This window comes from Trichechus manatus, unplaced genomic scaffold, assembly GCF_000243295.1.
Source record: "Trichechus manatus latirostris isolate Lorelei unplaced genomic scaffold, TriManLat1.0 scaffold00172, whole genome shotgun sequence".
Taxonomy (NCBI): Eukaryota; Metazoa; Chordata; class Mammalia; order Sirenia; family Trichechidae; genus Trichechus; species Trichechus manatus.
In genome coordinates, this window is record NW_004444108.1 from 804,528 (window position 1) to 818,234 (window position 13,707).

The window sequence follows — 13,707 nt, forward strand, 5'->3', positions numbered from 1 at the left end:
AAACTGATTCAAGAAAGAATTTGAGCAGGGTAAATGGTAGGAGCGAAAGTATTTTCTCTTTGAAATTTGATTGTGCCAACCTGCCTAAATAGTACTTGATGTTTGGGAGAGGAAATGAGAGAAAGGAAAGAACAGAGGAGGAAGAATAGAATAAGATACAGGAGAGAAGCTTCATAATTGTTTGAAGCCACTTAGAAGAGAGTGATTGAACTATTGACAAAGAACTAGATCCCCAGTTCCCCTCAGAGAGCCACATGTTAGAACTTTGAGAGAAGTGTGCTAAGATTTTTTTTATGCTACCCGTTGATAATTGAATGCTTGTGTCTGTATGCACATAGAGAGCCCTGGTGGCTCAGTGGTTAAAGCTCTTGGCTGCTAACCAAAATGTCAGTGCTTTGAACTCATCAGGTGCTCTGTGGGAGAAAGATCTGGCAGTTTGCTTCCATAAAGATTACAGCCTTGGAAACCCTATGGGACAGTTCTACTCTGTCCTGTAGGGTTGCTATGCGTTGGAATCAACTTGACAGCAGTGGGTTTGTTTGTTTTTTTGGTTTATACACACATGTATATGCATCCCTACTGCCCACAGAAAAAAGTTAAAATATCTTAATTCAAGATCTTTGATGACCTAGACTTAACCTGATTGTCTAGTCTTATTTGCCTTTATTCTCATTTATATTATTTACCAAACTGAATAGCAACAGTACCAACAGGAATAACACATATTGAGTATTTGCCTGGTGCAGGGCTAAGGGCTTTACATGCTGCGTTCAATTGTAATACTCCCAAGAACCCTGTGAAATAAGCACTATTGTTATCCACATCTCACAGGTGAGAGGACTGAGGCTTGCAGAGGTTCTGTAACTAGCTGGCGGTCCCATTGCCAGTAAGTGGTCTGACTCCAGGGTCTTGTGCTTTGCGACTGCACCTGCTGCTTTCTGCTCTTGCTGTTTTGATAGGTGCCTTTGCTCAATCTTTTCTCTCTGCTTAAAATAAGCGCTATTCCATCCCACCTTCATAGTCCCATGTCCCCCCAGCTTTGTAACTGCAGCCCAAACGCCATGAATTACCCAGGTGGCTGGGATCTCATCACTCTCAGATTCCTTTAAGTCTTTGCTACTCAAATTGTCACAGACCAGCAACATGACCATCACCTGAGAGCTTGTTGGAACTGCACAATCTGAAGCTTCACCTCAGGTCTCCTTAACCTGTGTCTACATTTTAGCAAGAACTCCAGGTGGTTTGTGTGTGCAAGAAAGCTTGAGAAAAACTGCAGTGTGAAACTTTTTTTTTTTTTGCTTCTTATATCTGTTATCTACATACCTATTTTATATTCTCAAAACGTTCCTGCATTGTGCAAATGGTTAGTGCTTGACTACAGCCTAAATGTTGGTGATGAAAACCCACTCAGCAACTTGATGGCAATGGGTTTGGTTCTTTTTGTGTTTTTGGTTTTATAGTCAGAAATTTAGATCATATTCTAGGTCAAAATCTATTATGTTATTTGGAATAGTTTTTCCCACTGTGCTGCTAAGACCACTTTCGAGAATTATTTTACTCACGATGTTTCCACAAATTCAGGCTTTTGATAATGTTAAAAATGTTAAAAGGCACAATCCAGGTGCCTAAAATAAACCCTTCATTCTCTCCCATAGCCTTTGGTCTATTACCTAATCTTTGGGACACAACATCTTTCATTGCCAAAGCACAAATGTGAGCCTCACATAGTTGGAAAAAAATCAATACTTAGAAAATAGAGATACTGAAAGTTGAAGACTCCAATCAGTTTCACGCATGAATTTTGAGGTTTGTTTTGTCTGCAGTCAAGACACTCACTGTCTTCCAGGAACCTTGGAATGAATTTTATTTTGACAAAAAATTTGACTACAAGCTTTTTTTCAGAGCCAATTCTGTTAAGTCGCAAAATGTCAGTCACTACAGATGTTCCTGTATTGTTGCTTGCTATTTATACACCAAGGACTGATAATTAAAGTTACTGATTTTTTTTTGAAATGAGCATTGTGTAGTTTCTCTTTCTTTATTTAGACACACTGTGTGCATGTATTTGTACTTCTAAATGTTCTCTGGGAATGTGACTGACTGATCATCGAGATTGGCAGACGCCAGGGCTCCTCAATCAGCCTCTCATTGCTGCACAATCTGGCTTCTCTCTTCTTTCACAGAGTATATAATTGGAATACTGTACATGCATAAAAAGAAAAGAGGGCAAACACACATAGGTGGCAATTTTTTACTTCTACTGATTCCATTTCAGCAGTCAGTATGACCTCTCATGAAGTTCCAAGTCTAAAAATGGTCTAAGCATAAATCTATACTTTGGAGCTGACAAAATTCTCCCATCCAGGGAGGATTCTACTTTACCTCTTTTTAGAAATGCTTTTTTCTGTGTGAGTGTGTGTGTTGTTTTAGTGAGAGGCTCCCTTCCCACCTCAGTCATTGGTTTGCTCACGCCGTTATGTGATGAATCAATGCTTCCAGCACAGGGGCTTCTGAGTGACTGCAGGAACAAGTACTTCCAAATGAACCCGTGCAACTTAGCAGGGAGCATTCAGACCACACCCCAGGTAAAAGGAAGTCTTTCCTTAATACTTTCAATCACTTTTAAAGACAGTGCACTGCGCTAGTGGTGTTTGCTACAAGAGGGCTTGAGGGAGAGCTTCCCGGGTGTAGATAAATTTCACTGTGTAGCAAAACGGGATGCTATCTAGCAGTTCGTAGTACGGACAAGCTGATAAAGACCAAAAAAAAAAAAAAAAAAAAAAAATTGCTTAGGGAACCACCAAAGAAATTGGTCAAGACTGCCCTTGGCATAGTGTTCATGCTGAGATACCCTGCAATGCCTCTCTTCAACAGGAGGCTAGTGGCCATCTGTGAGTGTGGGTGTCAACATCAGAAGGGAGACAACTTCTAAGGAAATGTAAGAGAGGAAGGCATGACAGCCCAAAACTGAGCAAAGGAGCTGTTAGCCTGCCTGGCATGGGGAAAAAAGAATTTCTCAATGTATTTTTAGGCTGTCCGGTGAAAAGGTGACGGTTTTAGAGGTTTCGAGTGCTACAAATCTTATTGAGGAAAAGATTTTAATCCTTTCAGCTCTAATTTCTATTATTAAAATAGTTTCCCAAGGATTGGAGCTAAGATGTTTAATCGGCATTGAAAATTGAAAGTGTTAAATGGCATTTAACTAGTGCAATGCTATTAACATGCATCTGTTTCTGCTTTGTGTAGAAAATGATTTTTCATCACCATAGCAATTCATTTCTGGGCTCCATTGGAACTTGGCCACAGTATGCAGTAAATAGCAAATATTCTTTCTTTCCTGAGCAAGGGATTCGACAGCCTACTTGCTAACATGTGACTCTTCATCTGAATGTTGCGTAGTGGGGCCAGTGTAAATTCAAATCCTCCTCCAACTGAAATTCTGTGCAAATGATTAGATCCTTGCTAAGATAAGAGGAAGCTAGGTAAAAGCAATAAGAGCCCCAGCTAACACGGTACCGTACCGGTACCACTTGTTTAAAAGCGAATATCAAACTATTGCTCCTTCTGTTATTGTTCTTCTTAAGACATGCGTGGGTGGACGGGAATTCATTCCTGATCTTGTTCTCCAGCAGGAAGATGAAGAAGTCTTTAGTTCTGTTAGATTTTGTTTTTGTTTTATTCCTGACTGACATCATGTATTGGCTCAACTAAAATCTGAAATTGTTCCCTTGCACTGGTGAAGAAATTTTAGGTAGGATACAAATGTTTCTGTAGGAAAATATAATGATAAAGTAGAGGGAAATAATTTTGCTTCTTTTTAGTTGCCATGATTGTCAGCACGTGGCACTGCTATAAAAGCACACCTTATTCATTAAAGTGTCAGTTTTCATTCATACTTCATTTTCCATTTTATTAACTAAAGTTATAGCTATTCATCTCTAAAAAGTCTACAGTTTGTGAAATATCAGTGATTGTGATCTATTTATATTTCAGAGATTTGTGTCATTGAATTATACAAGTTGTGCAAGGTTTTTGAAGAAGTAAATCTTAATCATTGTATATGTTTTAGAAGGCAAGACACTTATTGTTAATCATGGTTATATTAACATAACCATGGGGCACTTGTACTGAAGTCCATCTGTCGTGGATTGAATTGTGTCCCCCCAAAATATCTGTCAACTTGGCTGGGTCATGATTCCCGGTATTGTATAATTGTGTACCATTTTGCAATCTGATGTGATTTCCTTATGTGTTGTAAGTTGAATCCCTATGATCTAATAAAATGGATTAGCGGCAGTCATACTGATGAGGTATACAAGATTGGATAGTGTCTTAAGCCAATTTCTTTTGAGATATAAAAGAGAGAAGTGAGCAGAGACACAAGGAAACCTCATACCACCAAGAAAGCAGTGCCAGGAGTAGAACGCATCCTTTGGACCTGAGGTTGCTGCACAGAGAAGCTCCCAGACCAAGGGGAGATTGATGACACGGACCTTTCTCCAACACCGACAGAGAAAGAGGTCCCTTGGAGCTGTCCCTGACTTTGGACTTGTAGTTTGCTGGACTGTGAGAGAATAAACTTCTCTTTGTTAAAGCCACCCACTTGTGGTATTTCTGTTAGAACAGCTCTAGATGACTAAGACACACCTTCATACAGTATTTAAATTTTCTTTGGAGAGAACTCTAGAAGACCTATAGTCATCATTTGGAGAGGTAAGCGCAGGTCTACAGAGCCTGGAGACAAGGTCAGAATTTCATCTCTGTTCCTTGACTTCTAAAGGACTTCTTTTCTTCTCAAATGAGATAACTGATTATCTGAACTACCTTCACTGATTCCCTGGCATGGCTCTCCTTAAGAAAAACCATCTAGCAATTCCACTCTTTGTTACATCATTATATTGATGAGATTGATCATGTAAAGAAACCATCCTAGAACATAATCTGCCTAGAAAATGCCTTGTATTGTGTACTGCTGATAAGGGTAGTGGGCTTCCTAAATCTTACAAGGAATCTAATGCTCCTTTCTACAAAGTAAAGCGTTGATTTATTATTTTCTGATGATAAGCTGCAACTTGGAAATATGACATGATTGCAATGAGGGAATAATGACACATATCTTTCTCTAGAAAGCATAGGTGTTTCAGTTATTCTCTATGGAGAAGTTCTACTCTGTCACATGAGGTTGCTATGAGTCAGAATTGGTTGATGGTATCCAGCAACAACAAGGAATATGTATTGTCTCTAGAAAGCATAGGTGTTTCAGTTATTAGAAAATTATACCCTCTAATAAGTGGTCTAGAGTTTATTAGGCCCCTCTAAAACTTGGGTGAAATCTCTTACGAGGATATGCACTTCTCTTTGTTTGACTTCATGCTCACAAAGAAAATCTCTGATTGTCCCAGGAAGCCCTTCCAGCCTGTACCTTCTGACTCCAGCCTCACATTTATTGAAGACTACACCACCACGCTGTCAGGCTCTCTGTCATCACCCAGTGTCTCTTTAATTTTCACATGGATAACTCAGTCAACATTCTTGTCTCATAGTTCCTTGATCTTTTCAACCTCAGTGCTCTTCCTTTCCTTTCATCTCAGATACTCAGTCTAAAGGCCAAAGACTGGATCTTGTAACCACCTAGAATTACCACACTTTTAAAACTTAAACTTTCACATATCATACTGTGACCCCCCCAAGCAGTCCTCTCAAACACTCACCATCTGATCAAATCTGTTTTCTGAACCACAAGGACTACTGGTCCCTTGACCCTAGGGTCCATCTTCCTTATCTATCCATACTGCCCTCCACAGTTGATTATTTGCTCTACTTTCACCAGTACCCTCAATTTCATATCCTTCTGCCAAACTCATCTCCAAATATCAACTTTATAAATGCTACAAATCACTTTCTCTGTTCCTATAAGAGACAGTTGAGCATTCTCGGAGAGCATATCAAACAGCTAAGTAAATCACTTCACTACAATTCATGGATTTACGTTTGTGTTGGGTGCTCAGTATGGTATGTTGAAACTTTTATTAATTTTTGGTTAGGACTCTTTTCCATTGCTGTCAATGATGCTCCAGGCTTTTTCATTTTTCTTAACATTTCTGAGTCACCTTCACCAGTTCTTTCTCAGTTTCTGGATCACTTAATGTTGGATTCTGTAAGGTTCAGTCTTGGGCTTCTTTTTTTCTTATTTATGCATATTCCCCTGGTGATTTCATCTAGTCTGATGGTTTTAAATATCACCCATAGGCTAACAACCCTAGTAATTATATCTCCAGCACAGACTTTCAATTCTAGACTTTCCTATCCATATTTCTATGTGTATGTGTATTGGGTATATCAAATTTGACATTTATCCCCAAACCAGCTTTAACTGCAGTCTTCATCATTTCAGTGAATAATACCTAATTTCTTGCAGTTACTCAGGCTAAAAATTTTGTACTCATCTTGGCTCTTGTCTAACTCTTATACCCCACATCCAATTTTTAAGCAAATCCTAAACCTCTTTTCATTTCTCATACAAACTCTTTGAAAAATAAGGCTACAGTACCACCTTCTTTTCCTCTCTTCTCATTTACTCCTCAATCTGTTGCTCTTGGCTTTCTGTCCCTGTCTCTAAGCTTGTGTCTTTTAAAACCAGAGTTATCTATCTAAAATTCTAATGTGACTATGCCATTTCCTAGTCTGTAGTGCTTTAGTGGTTCTCTATTTCAGTAGGACAAAGTCCAAGTTGACACAATACTGCTTTTATTTGTGAGTTTATTTCAACCTCTTGATTGTGAATTATCCCTTGACTGTTAAACAGAGAAAAGATTGAAGTTGTGAAGGATTTAATTTTACTTGGATCCACAATTAACGCCCACGGAAGCAGCAGTCAAGAAATCCAATGACATATTGCATCGGGCGAATCTGCTGCAAAACACCTCTTTAAAGTGTTAAAGAGCAAAGATGTCACTTTGAGAGCTAAGGTGTGCCCGATCCAAGCCATGGTATTTTCAATCGCCTCATATACATGGGAAAGCTGAACAATGAATAAGGAAGATCAAAGAAGAATTGATGCCTTTGAATTATGGTGTTGGCGAAGAATATTGACTATACCATGGGCTGTCAGAAGAACAAACAAATCTGTCTTGCAAGAAGTACAGCCAGAATGCTCTTTATAAACAAGGAGAGAAAGACTTCGTCTTACACACTTGGGATACGTTATCAGGAGGGACCAGTCCCTGGAGAAGGACATCATGCTTGGTAAAGTAGAGGGTCAGCGAAAAAGAGGAAGACTCTTGATGAAGTGGATTGACACAGTGGCTGCAACAATGGTCTCAAACATAGCAACGACTGTGACGATGGTGCGGGACTGGGCAGTGTTTCGTTCTGTTGTACGTAGGGTCACTATGAGTTGGAACTGACTCGACAGCACCTAACAGCAACAACAGTGTATCCCAAGCTCCTACCACACAGCAAAACTTAATTAAATTATTTTCGAATGAATGAAAAATGGATGCAAGAGAAGGTATATCCTTAAGACCAGCTGTTTGTATTCTGATAGCCAGAAAGTCATATCTTCAATTTTAAATCCGTGTCTAAACACTCTTATTAATGATATTATTGAAAATTTCTTGCATGTTTGGTGATTATGAGTCAATAAATTGAGGCTGCTAACTCAGAGTTGGGAGTCCCTGGGTGTTACAAATGTTAACACGCTCAATTGCGAACTGAAAGGCCGGAGCTGAGTTAACCCAGAGGTGCCTTGGAAGAAAGACCTGGTGATCGACTTCTGAAATATCAGCCATTGAAAACTCTGTGGAGCACAATTCTACTCTGACATGCATGGAGTCGCCATGAGTCGGAGTCAACTTGATGGCAACTGGTACTAGTAACCAGGGTTATTGTTGTTGTTGTTAGCTGCCGTAGAATTGTCTCTGACTCATGGCGACACCAAGCACAACAGGATCAGACCATTGTGATCAAGGGTTTTTATTGGCTGATTTTTGGAAATAGATGGCTGGGCATTTCTTCCTAGTCTGTGTTAGTCTGGAACCTCCAGTGAAACCTGTTCACTATCACAGCAACACGTAAGCTTCCTCTGAAAGATGGGTGGTGGCTGAACTTGAGGTGCATTGGCTGGTAAATGAACCCCGGTCTTCCACATGGAAGGTGAGAATTCTACCACTGACCCACCACTACTGCAACCCCAGGTTAAACGAATTAAAGTTAATTTTGAAACTGAAGACCAGATGTTGCTTTTGTGGTGACCCTACTGAGGTAGAGATGCCCTGTAATATTTCATCTTATCATCTTGCCAACCTGCTTCATTATTGCCATCTCCTACAAGAGGATCTGCCTGGGGTGCTATTGCTTCCTCTGGTAAATGTTACTGTAAAAAAGGTTCTGATAGTATGTCTGTTTTTATAGCTGTTTTCTTTTGCAGCTATACACATGATCACAGGACAGTAGGCAATTCATCAAAATAAATGAGATAAGTATCATAGTATATAGAGAATAAAGTCAAGATAAACCTTTGACAAGACTGAAAGTCTAATTTATTACGTATTTCATAGGTCTCTTCGGGTGAGTCTGAAGCCAAACCTCTGATCTTCACATTTGTCCCCACTGTCAGAAGACTACCAACCCACTCTCAGTTGACTGACACCTCTAAATACCTTGTTAAAATTCCTGATGAATCAAGGGAAAAGAATCCAGAAACTATAAATAGGGTAGGATTATTTTTACTCTTCTTTTATATCAAACAATGACTTGGAAATTTGTTTGAATGCTCATTTCCTCTGCTTAAGGTGCGATGACTGTAAAACTTATGGTTGATTAAAAATATAATAGGAGCTTAAATGTTATCAAATTTCAGGTTCTTTCTCATGCATTATTCTCAAACTTTTTGAGTTGACTTCCTGTAGTTTGTCATTCAAGTGACATATTGTGCTTCCTGGTACCTCCCCTCATCTCAAATGCATCTTAAGATAACAAAAGCAAATTTAAAAAATGCTTAAATTTAATCTTGGAAGGAAATATAGGATGAAGCAGTGAGGTGTTATTTTACATGTAAAACATTAGCAACATTTAAAAAAATGTAATGCCCAATGTTGGGGTGTTTGTAAAATACTGGCATACTCTGACTTCGCTGCTAGTGTTGTATGTTTGTACATTTTTTGGGGGGAATCCTTATTTATACTCTTAAGATTATTCATAACCTTTGAATAATCTAACTCTTGAAAATATATCCCAAGGAAATCGTACAAAAGAAGAAAAAAGTTGTGTAAGAAAATATTTAGGGAAAATAAAAACAACCTAATCTCTACCAACTAGAGAAAGGTTAAGGAAATGATCATGTATCGCCTTGATAAAATTAGAATTATGGTGATTATATAATTCCATGGAAAATATTAGCCTTATAATAGTAAGTGATGAAATAGACTATAAAATTATATTTATACCCTGAATACACCTATCTAAAAGGAGATCAGAACTGGAAGTGACATTAAAAAACATACAAAACACCTGAAAATGACTTATGTTAGAATAATGAAATTACAGGTAATTTTTTTCTCTTTACAATGTACTTTGATATTGTTTTATTATAAATAATGTGAGACTGGAGGGAATTTGTGGTATTCTTAAGCAAACTGGGAGTAGATAAAATAATCTGATTCATATTATCTATACAAAAACATTTTATCTAGAAGGTAGTAATATATCCCCCATCCTGGAGTTTTCAATGCCGCCATCTTATTTCAAAGACTAAAACCACTAGTTGCCTTGAGTTGATTCTGACTCTTGGTGACCCCATGTGTGTCAGAGTAGAACTGTGTTCCGCAGGGTTTTCAATGGCTGATTTTTTAGAAGTAGTTCACCAGGCCTTTCTTCCAAGGTGACTCTGGGTGGACTCGAACTGCCAACCTTTCGGTTAGCAGCCGAGCATAATAACTGTTTGTACCACCCAGGGACTCCCAAAGACTAACGAGACCAAATTATTTCAGAAAAATCCTGAATACTACATAAGGTACATCTAGGAAATTTCTCCCTAACAGTACTCAAATTCATACAATATGTTCTTAGGATTCTTTATTTTTAGGCCCTAAGAATCCTGTGAGACTGTAGATAAATGAACCTATCTCCGTTCAATCCTCCAAAGTTTGCTAGGATTATGATATTCATCTCCTGATTGCAATGATAATCCTCCAAAGTTTGCTAGGATTATGATATTCATCTCCTGATTGCAATGATATATTCACAACCACATCTTTAAATGGTTAAATATTTTTCTTCCTATTTTTAAACAGATCAATATTATAATATAATAAGCTAAACAATCACTTGTTCAATTACATGTTTAACAGCTATTTACTGAACATACATTATGTGCTTGGTGCTGTGGACTTAGATGTGAATAAGAAATTTTCTCATATGACTTATTTGGTATTGGGGAGGCAGAAAATGAAAAGTATATGGCAAAATCTCAGGAGTGATAAATGCTGTGAAAAAATACAACAGAGCAAAGGAATAGAAAACAATGGAGCGTGGGGAAGGGAGATAGTTTAGTCTTGATGTTTGCAAAACTAGTTCAATGTTTACCAGCTTTTTAACTTACTTTGCTACTCTCTGTCATAAGCCATCTGTTTGAATCCTTATACTTTCAATTTAAGGAGCCCTGGTGGCACAGGGGTTAATTGCTCAGTGCTAACTGAAAAGTTGGCGATTTGAACCTACCTGCAGCTCCTTGGGAGAAAAGACCCGGTGATCTGCTCACGTAAAGGTTACAGCCCAGGAAACCCTATGGGGCAGTTCTACTCTGTCCTGTAGGGTTGCTACGAGTCGGAATTGACTTGACGGCACACAACAACTTTAAATTTAAACTTTTTACCAATCTGGGTTTCTGTTAATATATAATATTATAATTTAATACGTGAAATAACCATTGACAGAGAAATACTATTACAGGCAGTTTGTGTTTTATCTTGACTATATCATTATCAGCAGCTGAAAAGTGTGGAATGGGTGTATCCAATCAGTTTAGTTACAGCTAATCAATGGTTTGATTTCTGTTCTATCTTCACACACATAACACAAACACACGTATTGGTGCATATCAAATTGAGCGCCACAGTTGAAATTGTTTATTTAGTGTTTTATTTTATTCTTTATTTTGAAATAATTTTAGACTTAAAAAAAGTTGCAAAGAAAGGAACAATAGTAACCATATCATAGTTATCAAAACCAGGAGATTGACATTGGGTCTTTTAAACACAATTCTAGTGTCCACCACTGCTACTGTTTTAGAAAAGGAGGTTTTGGTAGCTGGATAAGGCTAGGTTAGTCCTGGTCTTGTAAACTTTCTGTTTATTAGTAGAAAATTGGATGAGAAAGATTTAAGAATTATGAATTTGAACTAAAATAACATAGCAAAAAATACTTTGTACTAAAAAATGCCTACTTTTTTTTAAGTGTCCTATTCATGATTTCTTCCCATTTAGCTTAGATTGTATTGCCTGAATATCTGTGCATTTTATTCAGTTTTGTTTTTCCTCTTGGACTTTTAGTAGGATTTATACAATTTTAAAACCTTTCAATGGTATTTCCTTCCTTCCTCTGCTGGTTTGTAAAGAATATTCAGGTTGCTTGCCCAGAAAATGAACCCTGGACCAATTCCCATTTGCTTCATGAAATTGCCTACTTGAGGCCATGTCTTTATAGAAAACACTGTTATTTTTAAAATTTTATTTAAAAAAATCATACCATGGTTTATTTGGAGGCAGTTAGATTGGCTTGTTGACATTGATTTTGAGCCATAAGTTGCTGGGACTTGGACCAGGACAAAGAGGTGGGCTAGTAAAAGGAAATAATTAACTTTCACCCAAGCTCTTCTAGGCCAACCTGATGTTTTCAATATAGTTTTAAAAAGTCTTGTCCTTGGAGATTATAATCAAATTAAGCTTTTCAGTGAACATACAAAAAGAAGCATTTATCAAACCCACGTCAATACTTTTCTCTCTTCACATCTTTTTCAGTCCAATTCTAATGACTACCTGACCTTGAATGCTGGGAGCCAACAAGAGAGAGACCAAGGGACATTGACTTATCCTTTAGAAATCAGTGGAAAGAGTTCACAAGGAAGAGGATTTAAACCCAACGAACCTCAAGGAATGCAGCAAAGTGACCTCTTCAAAGCTGAATATGTCTTTATTGTGGACTCTGAAGGAGAAGATGAAGCTACAATCAGAAGAGGTGACCAAGGCTCCCCACTGGGGAGGGGTGCTGGAGCTGTCCGGCCCAAATCTCTAGCTATTTCTTCTAGTCTGGTCTCTGATGCAGTACGTCCAAAAACTCGAGGAGCTGATCTCCAGGCCCCATCACATCCTGAAATACCTCGTGGAACAGCCCCTCAGCAAAAGCATGGGCAGGTAGGTTTTGTCCTTATACCATATAAAAAAAATTAAGTATTGACATATACTTTGTCCTGGGCTGTCTGCAATGGTCTTCCTGTTTAAGGCATACTAAAATCTCAAAGAAACATACATTTAAAAAACAAAATCCGAAGACCATAAGTCATCACAGTGTAAACATAATAATAAATTCATAAGATAAAAAAGATTGTATCATTATACTGTGAATTGGCTGAAGAGAAAACGTAATACATTTATCTGCAGTGGATTTGGGGGAATTTTACCTCTTATTTTTAAACAATTCTTGGAGAAGATTGATATTGGGAATTTCTTTAGTCAGGCGAGAGTTCTTGGTGAGCCAGGCACGTCAAGAAGCACGTTTCAAACATGAGAAAGAGCCAATGAGAAGACATCAGTTGGATATAACACACTGATTTCAAACGAGAAAAGAATAGCAAAAGGATAAACTAGGAAACAAGAATATATAAGAAAAATAATTTTGTCCTGTGTGTCTTAAGGAAAATATCTGGTTCATTATGGTCCTGGAAACTACCAGGGTGAGGTCAGCCTCCATGAAACCAGAAGAAGATCCCACCTCAAAACATAGCTGCAAAATTTAATAGTGCCTTCAAGGTGGAGGGCCTATGTCGCAGTAGGGGAAGAACCATATCTGTGGTGGCAGAATAAAAAGGGAGTGGGGATAAGGAGGCATTTTGAAGGAAAAACAGGAAGATTTTGTTATTGGTTGGCTATTTGGTATAATAAAAAATATAAGATGACTTTCACAAGGCATGGAACTCTGGTGGCTCAGTGGTTAAGAGCTTGGCTGCTAACCAAAATGTTGGCAGTTCCAATTCATTAGCTGCTCCTTGGAAACCCTGTGGGGAAGTTCTACTCTGTCCTAGGGTTGCTATGAGTCAGAATTGACTTGATGGCAGTGGGTTTGGTTTTTGGTTTCGGTTTCACAAGGCATAGTTAGAATTTCAGGAATGCAGAGGCTAGCTTTGAGAGCAGGTTGGGGATGCATAGCTCAAACTCCATGACAATGAGCAAGAGTTGATACTGAGGTATCCTGTTTAGGATCTCCTAGACCAGGCATTTGCAAGCATCCCAAAGTAGCCTGGAGAACATTTTTTTTTTTTTCTTGAGGAATTTCCCTTCTATACCTATTTTATTGAGAGTTTTTATCAGGAATGTGTGTTGGACTTTGGTGAATGCCTTTTCTGTGTCAATTGAGATGATCATGTGATTCTTTTATTTTATTTATATGGTGGATTACATTGATTGATTTTCTAATGTTGAACCATCCTTGCAT

General features: G+C 38.1%; 1 protein-coding gene across 1 annotated transcript in view; it reads left to right on the forward strand.

Moving 5' to 3' along the window:
- Window positions 1–2,433: 2,433 nt before the first annotated feature.
- The window catches only part of MLIP (muscular LMNA interacting protein), a 167,965-nt gene continuing 156,691 nt past the window's right edge, over window positions 2,434–13,707 (forward strand). The window contains exons 1-3 of the mRNA XM_004386818.2: window positions 2,434–2,585; window positions 8,559–8,714; window positions 12,018–12,410. Coding sequence (XP_004386875.1) covers window positions 2,490–2,585; window positions 8,559–8,714; window positions 12,018–12,410 — 645 coding nt within the window. The 5' untranslated portion in view covers window positions 2,434–2,489. The remainder of the gene's footprint in view (window positions 2,586–8,558; window positions 8,715–12,017; window positions 12,411–13,707) is intronic.